Genomic DNA, 21,010 nt, shown 5'->3' with positions numbered 1-21,010 from the left:
AAGGGGTATCATGGAAATTATTAAACCTTTCAATAATTGTCCTTTTCTGTAAAATCTCCAGAGACAGACTTAAGGACCATGGTCTAGTAAGGAGGAAAATATGTCTGAGCAAGTCAAACTAACAGTTTAACTATCATTAACTAAATATGATCCAGGTGTTACAGAAAATACTAAGTAAACTAACTCATGGGAGAGGGGTATGAATTTGCATGAGAACTGACATCTCTTGAAATTCTAGGGCTGGAGGGGGAAACTAGCTCTAAAATCCCTTCTTTATATATAAGATCCATTCTGGCTTATTAAGAAAGGCAAATTAGGATAAAACCCTGAATTTGATCTATTAAAGAACAAAGGGAAGAGGAACAAAGGTTGGGAGATTGCTGTAATCCAAACTTTTGGTCCTAAAGGCAAAGACATAAAAAGAAGAGTTTTGTCCCCTGAGAAGACAGCAAATTTACTCTGGCTGAAGTGTGATGGAAGGGTAATAGCAGATAAGACGAGAGGGAAAAGTCAAGAAAGAGTAAGTTTGGAGAAACGATAAGTTGTTTTGGTGGTTCAGATATTAAGGGTCGAGAGATCATGGAGGTTGTATTGAAATACATAAATATATCAAATAAGCACGTCCTACACCTTAAACTTATGAAATGTTATATCCTATCTCAATTTTTAAAAGAGAGAGATCATGGAGGTAGAAATGGTGTAAGGGAACCAACAGAAAATGTGAAATCAGGACGTGATTTCAAATTCCATGACTACTACTAACTAAATAAGCTCCACACTCACACCCTGAACTGAAGTTTCATTGTCCTAATTAGTTGTTATGTGAGGCTCACGTGAAGATGTACATGAAAATCATTTGAGAAGTATAAAAATATTACCAATATTGGTTAACTTGTAATCTAGGTTTGAACCTCAAGGGATGAGGTTAGAAAAAGAAATGCTAAATAAGTTTAAAGCAGACTCTTACTCATCTTTGTGTTTGTATCCTGAGAACTTAGTGCCTGGCACATGGCAGGCAATCAGTAAGTGATTACTGAACTGCTCAAAGGGTTAAGAATAAAATTAAATAATATAATGCTTTATAGAAACCTTTAATATGGTTACTTAACATTTCATGTCATTATTTAACTTTTTGTACTTGTTTTTATCATCTCTCCCTGGACTTAACCTCCAGTCTTAATACACAAAATGAATGATCTAAACTGTTAATTTATTTAAATGACCTGCAACACTTCCTTCCTGGGAGGTGAATGAAGTACCTTAAAAGACACTTGGCCGAAAGAATGAAGTCATTTTTTTTTTAAAACAAAGAAATACCACTCTATTTTTTCATAATTTCTAGCAAAAAAGCATGGGACTAGAACTCAGGAGGCCTGAGTTTTAGTCCAAATCTTTGCTACTATGAACCATAAAAGAGGTACCATCTATAAAAACATAACAAAATTTCTCAGGCCTTTGCACAGACAGTGCCCTCTAAGTGAAATGCTTTTGCTCCCACTCTTTATGTGGCTGGCTCCTAGTTCATCCTTTAGTTCTCATCCCAAACATCACTTCCTCAGAAAGATCTAGTCTGAAACAGATGCTTTCTACAGCACTTTGTTACAGCAATTATTGCATTTTATGGATTCATCTTTTTAAGGTCTATCTTTAGAACAAGACTGTAAGATGTGAGCCATAATTATTTATTGAAGGGCAGGAGGGAGGGACGGAAGGAGGGGAAATTGGTCAAACTGGGAAGCCACTCAAATATTATCAACCACCTTAGTTAAAGGACTTCATCCAGGAAGTTTTAGGTGACGAAATCTGCCAATGCCAACTTATAAGGGTTCATGATGGGAGATGCTGTATCAGATCTAAGTTAGAGCTTAGTTTCTCTCAAGTCAGAGCTTAGATGATATTATGCCTCTGTTAATTCACCATACCTTCTGCTAAGGTCACTATCCTTCAATTATTAGATATCATTTGAGATGACTGAGTAAAGTGTCTTAAAAATCCCTACAACAGGGCTTCCCTGGGGCGCAGTGGTTGAGAGTCCGCCTGCCAATGCAGGGGACGCAGGCTCGTGCCCTGCTCCGGGAAGATCCCACATGCCGCGGAGCAGCTAGGCCCGTGAGCCATGGCCGCTGAGCCTGCGCGTCTGGAGCCTGTGCTCCGCAACAGGAGAGGCCACAACAGTGAGAGGGCCGCGTACCGCAAACAACAACAAAAACAAAACCCCTACAACCACTATCCTAATTCAGATACTATTAATCTCACTGTCCCCAACCCCCTTTCATCCATCACACATTCTTCTGCTAGTATAAATTTCTTTCTAACACTGCTGAGCGTTCACTGTCTTCTGCATGAACTCAAGCCTGCTTATTCTGATATTGAAGGGTCTCTGGGAACAATCTACCCTTACAAAATGCTTCCTATAAATCCTATACCCCAGGATGAAAGAACTATTTAAGAAATCAGAAAGAAATAAAACTTTGTTTGCAGATGACAAGATATTATATGCAGAAAATCCTAAAGACTCCACCAAAAAACTATTAGAACTAATCAACGGATTCAGTAAAGTTGCAGGATACAAAATCAACATATAGAAATCAGTTTCATTTCTATCCACTAGCAGAATATCTGAAAAAAATAAAATACCATTCACAAGATGAGCAAAATGATTTAAAAAAAAAACAACCTAGGAATAAATTTAACCAAGGTTGTGAAAGATCTGTACACTGAAAACTATAAGACTTTGATGAAAGAAACTGAAGACAAAAACAAATGAAAAAGTACCCCGTGTTCATGGATCAGAAGAATTAATATTGTTAAAATGTCTATACTATCCAAAGCTATCTATAGAGCCAGTGAAATCCCTATCAAAATTCTGAATGGCATTTTTCACAGAAATAGAAAAAACAATCCTAAAATTTGTATGGAACCACAAAAGATCAGAAATAGCCAAAGCAGCCCTGAAAAAGAACAAAGCTGGAGGCATCACACTTCCTAAAACTACACTACAAAGCTATAATAATCAAACAGAATGGTACTGGAATAAAAACAGAAGACCAATGGAACAGAATCAGAAATAAACCTTCACATATATAGTCAACTAATATTTGACAAGGGAGCCAAGAATACTCAACAGGAAAAGGATAGTCTCTTTAATAAATGGTATTGGGAAAACTAGATAATCACATGCAGTAGAATAAAATTAAACCCCTATCTTTCACCACTTACAAAAATTAACTTGCAATGGATTAAAGACTTTAACATAAAGCCTGAAATCATAAATCTCCCAGAACAAAACACAGGGGAAAAGCTCCCTGATACTGGTCTTGGCAACAATTTTTTGGATAAGACACAAAAGCATAAGTGAAAAAAGCAAAAATAAATAAGTGGGACTACATCAAACTAAAAAGCTTCTGTACAGCAAGAGAAACAATCAACAAAATTAAAAGGCAACCTATGAAATGAGAGAAAATATTTGCAAGTCATACACACACGCGCGCACACACACCACACACACTATTCAGCCATGAGAAAGAAAGAAATACTGCCATTTGCAACAATGAAGATGGACCATGAAAGCATTATGCTAAGGAAAATAAGTCAGACAGAGATATGGAAAGACTGTATGATATCCCTTACATGTGAAATCTAAAAAAGCTGAACTCCTAAAAACAGTGCATAGAATGGTGGTTGCCAGCGTGTTGGGGTGGAGAGAAATGGGGAGATGTTGGTCAAATGGTACAAACTTCCAGTTCTAAGACGAACAGGTGCTGGGGATCTAACGTACAACATGGCAGTTATACTTAACAATACAGCGTGCACGTACACACACACACACACACACACACTCACATATACTTGAAAGATGCTAAGAGTAGATCTTAAATGTTCTCACCACAAAAAAGAAATGGTAATTACATGAGGTAATGGAGGTGTTAACCAACACTACAGTGGTAATCATTTTGCAATATATAAGTACATCAAACCAACAGGCTGTACACCTTAAACTTATACAATGTTAAATGTCACTTGTATCTCAATGAAGCTGGAGAAAAAAAAGGAACTACTTAGAGACTTCCCTTTTCTACTTCTTTGTTCTACCTCTAATACCTTAAATACATTGCCCAACCCTATCAAACTCCCAAACGTGAACAGTACTTACCACATCCATCAAGCCACACCCTAAACCCCGTTTTCTCAATAAAGTCTTACCTAATTTCCTACACTGGGAATAACTTTCTCTCTTGAACTCTCAGAACTATTTGTATTTTTCTTACAGCAGTCAACACTTCTCAGTCTTATACAGACATTATCTTCACGTATTAATCTCACATTAGCTCTTTGAGGGTGGATATAAGTCTTATTTACTTTTCTCTCTCTTTTACTAGAAAATAACACTCTTTCTGAGTATATATACAATAAGAATACATATGCTCATGACTGAAAACTCAGAAAATACAGAAAAGTATATAGCAAAATGCCAGCTATAATTCCACCCTCCTGCAATAATCCATAGGTAGAATTAAAATATAAAACTATGTTAAAATGTATTATATACATGTATGTATACCAACTCATTTTAAAAGCACAGGTCATATTATACACTGAATCTTGTCTCTTTCTTTACTTAATGAGACCATTTGTATGACTTGGTTTATCTTATCTCCCACAGTGTTTCAAATACAAAGAAGCTTTATTGTATATTTTGCTTTGGAAATTCAACTCTAGTGAATCTACCCATTGATAAGGCACTATTGTGTTTTGGGGAATAATAAAAATGTTCCTCAGTATTTATAATATTCTTTCATATGGTGATACAGTCCTAGTTTATTAATTTTCATTACTTTTAATATTTCCAATAATCCTTAGAAAACCACAAGAGAGAACTCCAGGTCTTGAATTTTAATAGTAAAAAAATCAAGTTCCCACTTTAATTCAATTCCAACTAACCATTAAAAAAAACAAAAAAAACCCTAAAAACGTGCTTCAGTATATTTCCATATATTGCACACCCTGCTGTCCTACCCTAGGGTACTGCAGAGGGATTCTGTAAAGCTATTCTGTATCCTTTAAGCAATTCTGTACACATTCACTATAAAAACTGTGTCATCAGTACACAGCCATTCCTAAATGATTACACTCAATGATGTTGTACATTGGCAAAGCTTTAAAGTAATTAAGATGCAGCCTCCTCTCACCTATTCATGTGACAAACATGCACCTTATGCTAAGCATCATACTGTGAATTATGTGGGATGAAGAAAACACAATCTCTACCTTTAAGGGGCAAAGAGAATTAATAATATTGATTACTACCATAATCCAGGAAACATGCAAGCTGCTTTACATACATTATGTGATTGAATCTTAAAGAAAGATACTATATTCCCTTTTAGAGATGAGGAAGCTTAGAAAGGTTTAGTAACTTATTTATTATCACACTAGCAAGTAGATGTCAGAAGGAGAACCCACTCATGCCTTTTGTGCTTCCTATTATGTCTTGCTTATTACACAAAGAGAGGCACATGATTTCCTGCTGTAGAACCTCTAATCACTATTATCTGAATACCTGAGCTTTATTTCTGCTCTGATCAGTGCCTTACTAATACTGATAACATGCATAGAACTCAACAGGCAGACAGCTTCTCTCATTTTCAGATACATACACTGTGCACTTTCAATGAGAGAATTTATAACATTTTCTAGAAAATACAAATGAACTACTCGAGCTATAGAAGCACCTGTCCAAGACAGCATACTCCACACTTCCCTCCGACAGGAGGACAGATTGAGTTAAAGACAGATAGAAATATAAGAAAGTTCTGAATTAATTTCACAGTCCTTTTTCATACTAGACTTTTCTTTGAAAAATGTCAAGAGAAACTAATAATTTTCTGGGAATGTGTGCCTCTATTTTCAAATCCATTATAAGCAGTCATCAACATAAAAACAAGGAGGCCAAACACCACCTTTATGTCTCGTCCACCATGGGCACTTTTGGGAAAAGACATGGAGTAACAGTAAAGTATATCTGAGAGAAAAATGATTACTGATGTATTCACAAGTTTATTTTACTCACATTAAAAGTACTATTTCTTAAGGCGATGGGTCCATCTTCTCTGAAATGATTTTTTTAGGAGATACAGAATTGTTTAATAGTGAAATTAATCACAATTTGGACAGACTTTATCGTTGCCCTTTGACTTATCAATTTCAGTAAGCAAAATTTCAATCAAGCCTAGATAAAATATACTAATCCTAAATAGCCCAGGTGTGTCACCTACCATTTCCCGTAAGCTGCTTACCATAGTGAAAAAAAAGAAGAAATTTTAAATTAAATGCCAAACACCTGCAGACAGCACTTGTTTGGCTGATTAACTTATAGACAAGCATTACAAATAAATCTGAGCATGGTCTGCAGCAAATTAAATTCCACTGCTTTTAAGAACAAAGAATTCCTTGGCAAAGAGGATTAGCAATTTTACACACAGGAATGCCAGTTTAATTTAATTGTTCCACAATCCAAGATTTAATATGCAAATATCATTTTGATATATAACAGTGAATTTAACAAAGTGAAGAAACAAATTCAATATACAACCAGGCTGCCTTTTCTGAACTGCAATTATATACAATAAAGAAGCTGGCCGAGTCTCTCCCTCTCACCCCACATTACTGAGACTGAATTATATTAACATGAATCAGAACATGTGTAATTAAAGGTTAAAATTTGTAAACATATTCTAATTAAGAGTCTAAATAGCTGTACAATTAGAATACTGGAGTTAAAATCATACCTCAATGATCTTCTTGGCCTCTTTGTAATTTCCTGTTTGTAGGAAGGCAAAGAAGAGATCATACAGCATAGTCATTTCACCTTGTTCTTGGCTCACAAAGTCCATTGCTAGAGAGGAAAGAAGAAAATATATTAGAAGACAAAATATAGACTAACTATATCACTTGAAGAGTTCTGAACAAATACAAGAAAACTTTAAAACAAATATTTAGAATAACTTAAAGGTTATAGCTAAATCAACCAATTTTCTGTCACATTCATTATGTAACAGCATACATTTATGACATTAAGTACCTGTGACTAGCTTCAAAGAGAACTGGTGAGGATAAGGCTGAAAATCTCACAAAGGCAGATCATCAAGAAGCGGGCCAAAAAATAACAGAGGGGGGCTTCCCTGGTGGCGCAGTGGTTGAGAGTCCACCTGCCGATGCAGGGGACATGGGTTCGTGCCCCGGTCCGGGAAGATCCCACATGCCACGGAGTGGCTAGGCCCGTGAGCCATGGCCGCTGAGCCTGCGTGTCCGGAGCCAGTGCTCCGCAACGGGAGAGGCCACAACAGTGAGAGGCCCGCGTACCACACACACACACAAAAAAAACAAGAGGGGTGACTTTTCAAAATGAAGTTACTAAAATCAAGTACATTTATAATGTTAAAAATCTACCTGATATTTTTCAACTCAGAAGTGTAACAAAGTTTCTCTGGATGTGCTTGCCTTCCTGTTAAATTCTCTCTTCACAGCAACACATTAAGATTAAATAAGCAAGAGGGGAAAAAAGAAAACTAACAACACTAACGAATTAGAAGGTGACTAACCTTTCTGAATTAGATCAGTCTCGCCTTTCTCTATCAGTTTACATAGGACATCATGAATCCTTGGTAGTATTTTATACTTTTTATAGCAGTCAATCGTGACTTCAAGAGCAGTAGGTAAGTCATCCCTTGGAAACATCAAAATATTAACAATGAATAAAATATATCTAATTAATTAGAGAGCTATACAATGACCAGTCAAAAGGTACACGAGTGAGTTTTATTTAAGGTAGAATACCACGAAGCCAAATTGGAAAAAAAAAATACAAGAAACAATCCTTACATAAAAATCAATGTTCAGAGTACAGACATCATTAGTGGTTCCCTGTTTTCCCTGCTTCAACTTTTATTATTTTGCTTGCTAAATGGTACTTATTAAAAAGTCCAAAAGATGAAGGCATTCTCTCAGATTATATATAAATTGCTATAAGAATGCATTATTCTAAAAACAAGGACTACTGTCAAATATTTTTTCCAACTGCTTTGTTTATGGTCCTCAATAATTCCAGATTTGGGAAACTTTATTAAATGTCCATCAACAGTCATCAAGAACTTTTCAAGCACTTTCACCTTTCTCATATGTTTCATACTGCTGCCTCTCCAGATAAGGAGGAAGTAACTTTTTTTTTTTTAATTTACTTTTGGCTGCATTGGGTCTTTGTCGCTGCGCGTGAGCTTTCTCTAGCTGTGGTGAGCAGGAGCTACTCTTCGTTGCAGTGCGTGGGCTTCTCATTGCTGTGGCTTCTCTTGTTGCGGAGCACGGGCTCTAGGCACTTGGGCTTCAGTAGTTGTGGCACACGGGCTTAGTTGCTCCGCAGTATGTGGGACCTTCCTGGCCCAGGGCTCAAACCCACGTCCCCTGCATTAGCAGGCGGATTCCTAACCACTGTGCCACAAGGAAATCCCAGGAAGAAGTAACTTTAGGATTCATACATATAGAAACTTACTGTTGCTAAACCTAGGATATGCTTAGGGTTGGTGAATTCTAGAACTCTTTAAAAGCTTTTCATAAGAGGGTAAGCTTTTAAAAATTATTTCCAGTTATAAAATCGAAGCTTCTCTTATGTGGTTAATTAATTAAAATAAAAAGATATTTTCATTAAGTCAGTTTATTAAATAAGAGTGTGGAAACACATTCTTGTGTGTCCTCAAAACCTACTATTTCTCTTGGAAAATGACAGTATGAGAAATTATTAAGACCTTGAAAAAGCTGTAGAGATTATGTGATCTAATTCTACTTGCCACCTTCCTTTATTTTTAAATAGATGAGGAAATTAAGGCATCTAGAGATTGACTGATTAGCCTAAGGCCACCAGGTAAACAGAGAAAGGCACTGTCATCAGGTCCCTGGACTCTCCCCCCTTTCAGTTGAGTACATCTAATTATACATTATGCTCTATTAAAAGCAATGTTGTTTGTTTAACCTAATAAGGTGGTGTAATATGGAATAAGAAATTAAAGATTTTTGAAAAGAAAGTATGAAATGTATTAAAAAAAGAAGCATGGTTAGAGACATGGACCAAAGTACAAGTAGCAATAACAGTGACAATCTTTGTGGCGAAAACACATTTCTCTCACATGTGCAACAGTTTTCAAAAGGAAGAAAGCCTTTTAAAATTTTCCATTGAAGGCCTAACATTTTGGTTCATTATACAAATGTTATGTTGCCCTAGACTGAATTACCATTTTATCTAGATTAAGGTTTTAAACTGTACTAAAAAGTAAAATATCATGAAGAAGCATTAATTTTACTACAATACTGACACAGTGAAAATGAGCCTATCCTGACGGAACTCTACCTTATCCCCTTACTAAGCCCTGTTTACAGTGCATCTTCCGGCACCCCACAGAGTCATTTGAATTTTTGTCATTTGGGGTGAAGACTAAATTACAGGTTAATTTTAAAACTGCAAGTAGATGTTGCAGGCTAGATTACTGTCATACAAGAGAAATGCTACCACATATGATATAAAGCTTTATATAATCAGTATTTTCCCTTGCTTCAGATACAAGTTATTACCTTTTTACAATTCCATTTAATGGAAAACTACCAAAATATTTAAGAGAAAAACTAACACACACTGATTTTTAAAAAGCAGTATAATTTGCTTTTTCAGATCAATTTCCAAACTAGGATAATATTGTCTCAATTGTATTTTCCCTACATTAGGTCAAAGCTATCAATAAATGAGTGAATAATTGTTCTGTCAATCAAAGAGACATGTTAATAGTCTTTGGTCTCCAAATATATGCTTCTCAAGATTATACATGCTCAGAACAACAACAGAAAAGACAAGTATAGCAAAATGGAAATAATTCATATATATTTGTTAGTAATTTTAAGTAACAATGTCACTGACCCCAGGTTGCCAGCAAAATGAATTAGAAATCTATAGTGAAACATTTCGTACAAAGTGTGCTTACTGATGATAGAAATGAACTAAGGTCTAGTTGTTTCTTTTCAGTCCTTATTATCTACATTCTGACTTGTGTTTGGTTGGATCACGTCACTTTAAAGAGATAAAAATGTCCACTCCTCGTATGATTTGATGTCATCATTAATCTTTCCTATTAAAGCTTGAAAACTTTGGGTGAGGGAAATGAAAAATATGAGAAAGTATATAAAATTCACATTACTGTGAAAATAGTTGTATACGTATAGGACTTTTGAATTTCAATCCCAATTGATAAGTACTACATGCAGCTTGGCTACAGCAGTGTGACACATTTCTAGAAGTGGTGATGAAAGCAGATTATCACAACAGTTGAACTCAAGGACCTTTGGGTTCCCTCCCAGTTCTAATACTCTAACGCGAGGTTCTATGAACTTGAGCCTGTTAGGTTCATCATCTCAAATGTTTCACACCAGCAGAAAAAATCATCACATGAAAATACCACTTTTATTAGGCTGGATGAAATCAGTAAGTGCAGTAAAATATCAAATGGAAAAAGGTGGAAACTGCCTTATACCCAAAATGTGGGGGAAGACTTTATCAATCAGTGTAATTCTAGTTTCTGTGACCTAAAATGATTCTGTGATTTCCTTTGTACACTTTAAAACAGTAGAACTGATTTAAAACTCTACTCTAAAATAATAATCTTTTGAAGAAATCTTGTTGAAAACATTAATTCTGGATTCAAAACTTACTCCGTGCTTATTTCAGTATACACGCATAATTCCTAAAGCTTTATATACAAACGGGTCACAAATTTTTAAAAGTCCAATCCTGATAAAAATTTAGCCACTGCTTTCACAAACCTCAAATAATACTAAGTGAAAATCAACTCTATAACATACTATTATCTCTAAGAAAAATCCACTGTGATATTTTCAATGACTAGACACCCTCCCAAAGTATTTCAATGATATACATAAAGTGATTTTCATAAATAAAACTATACATGCTAATAAAAAGTAATCAATCATTTTAAAATATTTTTGATTGATGTAAATTAACTCAACATAGCCTTTATCAAAATTCTGGGAGCCTATGAAATAAAAACAGAACAGTGGAAAGGAAGATTCTATAATTCTAAATTTTAAGAACACACATATATATAATAGACTGAGTACAATAAGAACATGGCAAACCTGATGTTACCTCTTGTGTTAGTCCTTATTATGAAATGAAAGTATGCTTTATGTCATTGACAGAAAAACAAACCCTGGACATAACATTTATATGAGGCTGATCATAAAACTATCTACTTAAAGGTACCAGAAAACAAAGTCCTCCTAACTCAAATTCCTTTATATATAACTGTAAAAATCACAAATGTGTTTCATACAATCTTGAACAAGAACAACCAGTGACAACTATCTACCTATTGGTAGCTTTAAACTTAGTCTCCTTACCTATAGCAAATAACTTCCAATTTAATCAAAATTTTAAATGACAAATATTAATTTTTTAATTGGAATAAAGTGCTTCAACATTATGCATAAAGTGTTAGTGAAGTGGCGATTTACCTAAAGAGCTTACTGACTGAAAAGCTCTCAAAATCTGAAATCACTGGAGAAAAGAGGGGCTTTAGGGGAGAAAAAAGTTCAAAACAAGGAAGGGGGAAACAAAAAACACCTTAACACTCTAAAAACTGACTATTCTATAAATCTTAAGCAGATGTTCAGTGTGGAAAGAAATCAATTCAGGAGAAACTATCAACTTCACAAAAATTATTCTGTGAAGAGAACCAGCCCTTGAAAGAGCTAAATGTTTCTTTTTCTGTTCATCATCTATAAATGCGGAATCTTCAAGGAGACTAGTGTTGCAATTACAACTAATCCTCCCAAAAAAATTAACTGTGTTGAAGGCTTTGTAATTTCCCTAGGTACAATTTAGCTGTCACTTACTTTCAAATTTACTCAAACATGCGTTCGGAACAGCACTAACTTCACATGTCAAGTGCTTTCCAGCCAATTGAGTCTAAACTGGAAGTCGGTGTTAAACAACTGAATGATTAGACAAGATAGCTCATTTCCCTGCTCTTTTGTTCAGAATAAAATGCCACATTTACATTATCAGGCTCAACAGGATTTTCTGACAGAGGGAGAAAAAACCCTACTGAACACTGTCCGTACTAAGCACATGAAGCCTGTCATTTACCAATCATCCTTCAAAAAGCAATAGCCATGAATGTAACTTAATTACGACCCAATGATCCTTGACGAAAAATCATCTTATCACTGTCCTGTCCCCCTAGGGCAAATGAACCACTTTTGTCCTTTGGCACTGATGATGCTAAATTCTTAATTGCAATAATGGAGTAAAAGAGCCAAACCTCCTTAATTTCCTTTCAACACATAAAGAGTTTTACTCTAGAAGGCGAGCATTCCCACAAATAATAAAAGTATCCAGTACAAATGAAGATGCCAAAATTGAAGGGGAGTATATATGACAGAATAACCAGCATTATAAAAAGTGTATTTCCCACTTCTGCAACATATTGAAGTGTTACAGTAAGTTTTAAAACGTATTGGTATAGGTTCATCTTACAGAAATTGTGACCTTTATGAAGAACTCAAGATTAATTTAGCAAGAGTTCTGGGAGGATTATATGGACAAAGTCCATGATTCACTTAAATGAAATGCATGGGGGTATATACAGATTATAGCACAAATCAGCACAGAAAAATCCTAAATGGAAAGCAGAAATTAAAGCTTCTTTGATCATTTGCACTAAATAATCCAGTTAAACAGCTTCAGATATTTTTCATATGAAATGAAACCAAAATGGATCAGCTATACAAGTGAATCTGAAACTGCATCATACAAATTTTTATGCTTTAAAAACTAATGGCCCAGATTTCATTAATTTTATTTCCTTTATCATAGCATAAAGACTAATCAAAAGCTCTTTTAACCTATTTTAAAGCATTTCTTTCTTCCTTAATATGGAGGATCCAGGTCATCTTTCTGGATCAGGCATGATTTCAATTAAAAAAAATTTTTTTAAGTAGTTACAAAGAAAAATGTTTAACATTCATGTGGACTACATGTAGACATGTGTCTTACAGAACAGTCCCAGTGTAAACGAAACACATGAAAATTTTGTTCAAATCAGCATACTTCTTTTCAGTGCAAGTATTATTTTGATAATACAAATCAGATTAGTTTAACAAGTTCTTCAAAATTTTGCAAACCTGTTATTTTGGATTTCCTTTGGCAAATGAATAAAAACAAAATGTATTATTTTTCATAACTGTAAAACTTTTAAAACAATATCCAAGTAACAAACTGATACAATATTAAATTTCTCCTGTGTTTTATCCAATGCTGGAAAAGTCAGTCCAAAATTAATATCTATTGAATCTTAAAGATCTTTCTAAGGAACTCAACCTCGCAAATTTGTTCTAGAATTACAATTTGTAAGTGACAGCCTTCTTCAGAGTCTTTGCAATGACTTTCCAAAAAGATGCTTGCCTTTGAAAGGATGAAGATTTTGTAAAGTGTTCTGAAATGTTTCTCATAATTCTACCTCAAGTTTGAATAAAAGCCTCATTCTCCAGATGAGTTCATACCTGCTGAGGCCAATTACCTGATATTATTGAAGATTAAACATATTTAATCAAATCAAATACATGTAGACTTTTGGGCAGGCTAGCATAGTTAATCCTAGTACTGCACTTGCCATGATTCTGATAAATTAGCTATCTTCCATCAGTTGGGAAAACACAATTGAAAATAAGTTGCAACGTCAATGTTTTCCTCCAACTTAGCCCCCACCAGGAGTGCTACTACTGTTTTCTGCTAAACATGAAATTTCCTTTATCTCCTTTTAATTATTCTCTTGACTCTAAAAGAGTCAACAAAACCTATTTATCATGACAGATGAAACTGAAGATCTTGTCATGGAAACTGCCTCTGCAAAGCAAAGATAGCAAAAAACAAAAACAAATTCAGGCAAATAAAAATAGAAGGTAATTTCTCTTTGTATCTGAAAGTAGTAAAAAAAAAAAAAATCATAAAAAATCATAGAAGAAACTAATTTAGATTTCTCTAGCCCAATTAACAGGGACAGTCAGATTTTACTGAGACACACAAATCTCTGACTGTACAGTAAAATCGGAAGCACAGAGTATGCTCCACATTAACATCTGAATCCCATGCTATTTCCATTTTCCCTTGGGGGAAGTTCTCCTTGGTTCATGAGCCCCATCTGCAGACCTCTTCTGGAAAACTTTTGTATCTCCTCTGTCTTCAAAGTATTTCTATTTGTAAGACACTTTTTCTACCATGGCCTCATTTTCATTGTTAATTATTTTATTTTTGCCCAGTGGTGGAGGAGGGCCTAATTCTTCTGGGCACTGGGCCCATTTCTTTCAAATCCCTATGCAGAGCTCCACATGCAATTTGCAGAGATGGGTCTTTTAAACAATCAAAAAAATTCTAGGAGGAAGCATATTAATTATAGGATTTCTATATAAAGTAGGCTGTGAACATGAGAACTCAATAACACAATAATTGTTTGAATCACTATTTCTTTAAAAAGATGTAATGCTGAGATTGTGGAGGTTAAGATTTAGCCAAATCATATAAGCTGATAAACTATTTTTTGATTGATGGCAAAGAAATTATTTCATAAAACATTTATGTGCATGTATGTGTGTGCATATATATATATATGTGTGTACACATATTTCCTAACAGTTAGTTAAAAGAGATGTTTTTATTCCACATTTTAAATTCAATACTAAATCATTCATTATATTCAATTAATTATACCCCCTAATAAATAAAGAAAAACTACCAGAAATGTGGGAAGAATATGAGAGCCGTTAAGATTTATCTTTTACTTTTCTCCTGACACTGATACGGCAACATCCAAACTAAAATTAGAAAATCACAATCACAAAATAAGCAGATTAAAAATTGCATTAAGCCATGGAAGAGATGACAAAGAGGTAAGATCTGAGAAATTTTTTAAAATGGAAAAGAAAAACAAACACAAAAGGAAAAGAATAAAGGATACTTTATCATCTTACTAAAATGTTTCACTCATTACAAGAGAGTAGGTTGACTTTATGATTTGCACTGGAAAAAATACCTTAAATTGGGCACCAACATAAACATTCCAAATGTAAAAATTTTCAAATTCAGTAAATCTCACCCTATTAACAAAATTCATCTTCTTCCCACAAGACACAGAGACATCTTCTACAATATTTATCGAAGCCAGAATAACTACTGTATTGGTACATACAATTAAAATACTACATGGAGGAAAGGAGCAATGAAGAGACGCTGCCACATCATTACCTGAATAACAGTCATGAAGCATAATCAAAAGCCCCAGAGAATCCTTCTTTCTTATATTTATTAATAATTAACACTTATAAGGCTCAAAACTGGGAAAAACTAGATTTGGCTTCATGTAATATCATCACATGCCCCACAAAAAAAAATCACCATAGCTCATTCCATTGAGAAGTAATCCACAGGACCACAGGGCGGCTGGTGATTTTATAGGTCACCTACTCCACAGAAGTCCTTGGAGGTGAATAACCTCCAAGGCTTCCACAGCACTACAGAGAATTTACAAAGTATAATCTCCAAATGATTAGATTCATTCTTTCAATGCCAACATTTAAAATTGAAAATTCAATTAACTTACTTTTCCAGATATAGGGTGACCAATGGGGAACTTAAGGCAGTAGATGGTTTCGCTAACCCTAGAGTCACGATGGCTTCATGCAACTGTTTTACTGTTTCAGTTTCACCTCTTAAAGCTGCGCCATTTAGGATGTGGAAAAAGGACAAGACTGTTGCATCTTTGATAAGAACATCCTTCTCTTTCATCTCCTTTAGAATGTTAATAGCATCTACAATGAAGTAGCACAAAAGACCCTTAGGTAATTTCATGTAGGGAAAACAAACTGCTATTAAAACAGCATTTCAAGCCCAGCAGGAATGTAAATTCTAGTGTATAATGCCGATTTCAAGTTAATTACTACTTGCATTTCTAAACGAGACTACAATTATAAATCCACAATAGCATGGTTTTATCATTTCCCTGCAACTTTGACTACAAATTATAGATAGGGACTGTGTGCCCACTCTGCACCACATAACCCTGTACTGTCTGCCCTATAGCTGTAAGATCCTCCTAAATGGATGCTTTTATCGTTCAGAGCTAACATCTGCTAAATCACACCATTGTTTCTTCAGCAGATGGCTTGTCAGGAGGCCAGATAATAAAGATGTGTTTACACTGTACATACAGCCAGACTAATGGTCTGATACCGATAGGGCCTGTTTGCTATGTCGATACTAATTAGCCAAGCAGAGCCAATGAAAGCTTTCCAAAAGACTGCATGTTAATACATTAGATTCATTAAGCTTCATTAGGAAGGCAGAAACAAACATTTTAGGATATGGAATAAGTTCATTTTTATAATGTTGTTCTTAATTATTGCACAGAAAAAATGTTTTGACCGCTTTACAGAAAATGATTTTTAAAAAGCAGTCTAATCTTCATAAAGAATTTTGTGTTAGAAAGGCTTCCTAGGAAAAAATTCAATGTTCAAATCAAATATTTTCTCCACATTTTTCACTATAAAGATTTTTTTTTAAATCTTCTCTAGGAATAAAAGGAAGAGAGGGAGGTTAAAAAGAGTTTCAAAATAAAGCCCAATGAGAAAGAAACAAGCAAACAGTAAGAATAAATTATCAAGTGTAATTATATTACGTTTAGCATTATCTCAACTACGAGAATATTAGAGTATATACATCAACAATATAATCGGCTAGGCTCTCCCCGCAAACTTCTATGTAAAACCTTATTAAAGTACACATTTTGTTAATGTTATTAAAAGTGAAGACAAAGACTCCTGCAAAATTCATATTCTTGAATAAAGGTTATATTTATAGGTTTTATGTTCAGCCTTCTAATGTTCTTAAGCGAAAACAAAGCCATTAGTGCAGGCATATAGGCAAATTGTGCCATAAGTCATGATCTTCAAACTCAATCCAAACAGCAATGCTAATAAAAACTAGCTGCAGAAATGCAAAAAGCACTGAGCTGTGCAAATGTAAATGACAAGCTTGCCAATCCATTAAAACTAATGGCCTACACTGTCCATGCAGCTCTGGCTGGATTCACATGCAAATTTTGCAAAGTGTTCAAGCACTTTGCAAGACATGATATACCATTAATATCAATTCACATGTTATTCCAGTGGCAAGAAACTTGCATCACATGTTTCCTTTATGTGCTGACGCTTACCTTGGAGCTTGCCATGTTTTCCCAATACTTTTACAAGTCTTACATACTTGCTGGTATCAAGGACAGCAGAAGAATCTAAACGGTCACTAAAAATTAAAGCCATATTTATATTATGTTAGAAGTTGTTTAACTGTTAAAAGGACTGCAATATCTACTTGATCACTTTTCAAAAACTCATCAGAATCTGAACTGCTATTAACATTGGCCTCTACAATTTAGTTAAGGTTTATTTTTGAAGCCATATACAAATCCACATGTAATTATATTCAAAGTGACAAAGTAAAAATCTAACACTACATATATATTGCATCTTTCCATCTGCAAATGACACTAATAAGGAACTCTTTTGCTTCATGGCACTTAAGGTGATTCTAACTTTGTCATGAATACTGAAATAAATACCCCTGAAAGACATATTTTTATTTGGTAAATGTATCAGGATGGGAAACCAAAGATACCTTAGAATGGACAGAATTTTGTTTACCCTACAGTACAGAAAGTGGAATATTTAACAAGCTTTATAAAATAGTTACCATCACCACTGTTGTCATATACAGTTGCATAATCAAGAGGAAAAAAACTTTGGCTTTAAGGAACAGAACGTCTTATCATACTTAAACAAAAACTCCTTGCTGAAAACAAGCCATAATTAATCAAAGAGTCTTATAGTATGAAATTTCAAAAACACAAAAGAGAATTTTTTAAATTCACATTATATGAGAGTAGTATTCAATCTACATGATCCATCAAGGACTGTATATCAGCATACATGCTGATTTGTTTCAGTGCCAGGGTACTCACAATTCTCGTTTCAGGTTCAATGCCTCTTCTGCATTATCATGTCGACAGCACAAATTTATTAAAGAGGCATAGCCACCGATAACCATATCTGATTCATATTTTGCTTTCAATTCAAGAGCTTTATGCATGTTCTAAAATAAAGGATGGAAGTGAAAAAGAAATAAGAAATTAATATAAAAATAAAATAAAATTTCTAGTTTCAATGTTCAGAGTGTAAAAAAAGTTAATAGTACTTTTAAAATAAATGGATTCATGTTATTAACTTCACCTTGCTCCCTGAAAAGAAATGGATTCATGTTATTAACTTCACCTTGCTCCCTGGTATTTTTATTTGCCTTTTAAAAAGCAGGAAAAGATATATATATGTGGGGTTTAAAAGATTTGTTATCTACACTGCAAAACAGGCCACTATGCCAAATTTGATGTTTTATGGTTTGGGTATTGTATTATAAAAAAAAGACTTCCAGATTAAATATGTACCAAGTGAGCCCTAACTCACCGTCCAATTTCCAGGCACAGAAATGTCTATCACTGCAACGTTCCTCACAGTCTAGTTCAATATCCAAGTAATGTAAGGAAATATTTTAGAATTTAATAGTACCATGTTATAACCTTAAAGTCAGCTGTTATTTCTGTTCCCCTAGAAACACAGGCATAAGACCAAATGATACTGAACTAAAAACCGAAAAAGTCTAGTGATATACCACAAATTGCAGACGCACACTAAAATGAACACAAAGTACAGCTGGACGCCTGCTGAAAAAAGGCAAGAGACCCTTTATCTCAGAAAGACTTTTTTCCAGCAGGAAAATGGAATTTCAATCCCTGCATTAACAACCCAGTAATATTTGACTTGCAAATGACGACTGCATGTATCAGTTGCTTGACAATCTAGATATAAGAGACCGGAGCCATGGCTTGAAAGGACATTTGGCATGTATGATAAACCTATCATGGCTGTTACTATCATTCACTTTGCAGGTTATTGTAAACAAACTACAGTAACCGGAAAACATGCCATTCAAGGTGTAGCTGAAATTAGCTAACCTTTCATTTAATTGCATTCTTCACAGACATGATGTATAATAATTAATTGTAAAAATCATAAATATTATATTTGGCTTTGCTTACTTTTATCTATAAAGAATTTCTTTTTACCTTAATAGCGTATTTGAAATAGTTAAAAGTTACCTCTTCTGAACACAGCATTAATATGAGTTGCTTCAGGACATCTCCTATAGGTTGATTTTCAGTTTTTAGTTTTTCAAGTTTAGACTCCAAATCAGATGATGTAGGCTGTGCAGTCTACAGAAATGGAAAGAAAAAAGAAGGAAAGAAATTTCCTACAAAGAAAATGCACCCTTTGTCACTCTTCCCTTTAAACTGACCTTTCCTAAATGTCATAAATGCTATCATGGGTATTAATCTGGGGATCTGGGGATGGACTCCAGGGGTTTATAAAGCTCCTGAGATTACATGCAAATTTCTCAGATATGCCGATTTTTTTGAGATATGCTGATTTTTCTGAAATAGCGTTTACCAACTTCTTAGAGGTACACTGATGACAAAAATGTTAGGAACCACTGGTTTTATAAGGACACAGTCTAGAACTCTCATTAAATGTGGTTACTATAGCATGTAGAATCTACTCAAAAAGCCTACTTACTTTTCGAGAGTCTGTCTTCTCTCTTTCAACCAACATATTAACATCCTAAAATTGGGATTTAAATTAGAATCAGAAAACATGTGTAAAATATACTAGCAAATGTCAAAAGCAAATTTTGGAAATTTCATTTCATTTCACTGTTATTTTTCCATCTTCCAAAATTTTGCAGAAATTCTGTTCATGCTTTATAACCACTGTAATAAATACTTTAAACACGTTCTTCAATATATAAACAGCATTTACCAACAATCAATGAAAAGCCTTGTTTTAAAGGTTGTCATTTAAATAAACTTTTGGCCAAAAGCAACATATTTAAATAAAATTTTAACATGCTTTTATATATAAATTAAGCATTTTAAAAAGTTGATTACTGTTTCACACACACCTTAATCAATTCAGGAACATGGCAGCTATCCAGCAGATTACGAATGCCTCTGTAGATATTTTCAGGAATTTTTACATTCTGTGCCAAGGGAAGGGAGGAGGAAAAACAACTGAGTTTTAGACAACCAAACTGAGATTTGTCTAACAGAAATTATCTCAGACATAATTTAAGTCTCCAACTAGTCTATGTCATTGAGAAGTGGTCTGGTTGTACTTAAAAGCAGCAATTTCAAATCTAATAGATACATGTCAGGCAGGACAGGCATTATATAGCAAAAAATGAAATGGTACCATCTCCATCAGCTGATGGAAGTATTGTCTCAAACGCTCCTCCTTGGCCTGTACCTCTGAGTCACTCATGCTGTCAATCAAGTTATAAAGAAAATAGCCAACAGCTTCTGTGGAAAAAAACAAGAGAAAGCATTCCACTAAAATTACTGAGACTGTCATGTTATCAAGATTAATTCATAAGAAATCATTTTGGTGTGAGATGTCACCCTGATGAGAGGCTCTGAAATGGCAACAATGATCACTGAGGCATAGAGATTATGTGGTTTGGGAGCACATATCTAACTGGTGAGTGAAAGGAATATTAATTATTTTCAGACCGAGTGACAGCTTTTCAGTACTGAATCTTACTTCAATCTATTTTTTTCCACCACTCTGTGACAGAAGTTGTCCTGCCCAAGGCCTTACCCCTTTCTTGTCCAAATCACAAATAGTGAGAATAAATAAATGCCTTGTACACACTTCTATACTAATTTTTTGGTGGGCAATACTTAGTAGGGAAACATAAAATTAGAGAGGACTGTTAAATGTTGAGTATAGAAAGTTAAAT

At 34.5% G+C, this 21,010-nt stretch overlaps 1 protein-coding gene across 3 annotated transcripts in view; it reads right to left on the bottom strand.

Moving 5' to 3' along the window:
- LRPPRC (leucine rich pentatricopeptide repeat containing) overlaps positions 1-21,010 on the bottom strand; it is a 104,034-nt gene that overhangs the window by 35,922 nt on the left and 47,102 nt on the right. For all 3 annotated transcript variants that reach the window (XM_089922357.1, XM_022573946.3, XM_089922358.1), the window contains exons 17-25: positions 20,464-20,570; positions 20,174-20,251; positions 19,789-19,833; positions 19,314-19,427; positions 18,123-18,253; positions 17,322-17,407; positions 15,711-15,918; positions 7,602-7,726; positions 6,789-6,895 (exon numbers count right to left, since the gene is read on the bottom strand). In XM_089922357.1, the coding sequence (XP_089778483.1) occupies positions 6,789-6,895; positions 7,602-7,726; positions 15,711-15,918; positions 17,322-17,407; positions 18,123-18,253; positions 19,314-19,427; positions 19,789-19,833; positions 20,174-20,251; positions 20,464-20,570 (1,001 nt within the window). The remainder of the gene's footprint in view (positions 1-6,788; positions 6,896-7,601; positions 7,727-15,710; positions 15,919-17,321; positions 17,408-18,122; positions 18,254-19,313; positions 19,428-19,788; positions 19,834-20,173; positions 20,252-20,463; positions 20,571-21,010) is intronic.

The sequence above is a fragment of the Delphinapterus leucas genome, chromosome 13 (genome assembly GCF_059928025.1).
Source record: "Delphinapterus leucas isolate spDelLeu-1000000601 "Yukka" chromosome 13, BTC_Dleu_Yukka2, whole genome shotgun sequence".
Taxonomy (NCBI): Eukaryota; Metazoa; Chordata; class Mammalia; order Artiodactyla; family Monodontidae; genus Delphinapterus; species Delphinapterus leucas.
The sequence above is the reverse complement of the archived record's forward strand: the minus strand, read 5'-3'. Positions and strand labels throughout refer to the sequence as shown.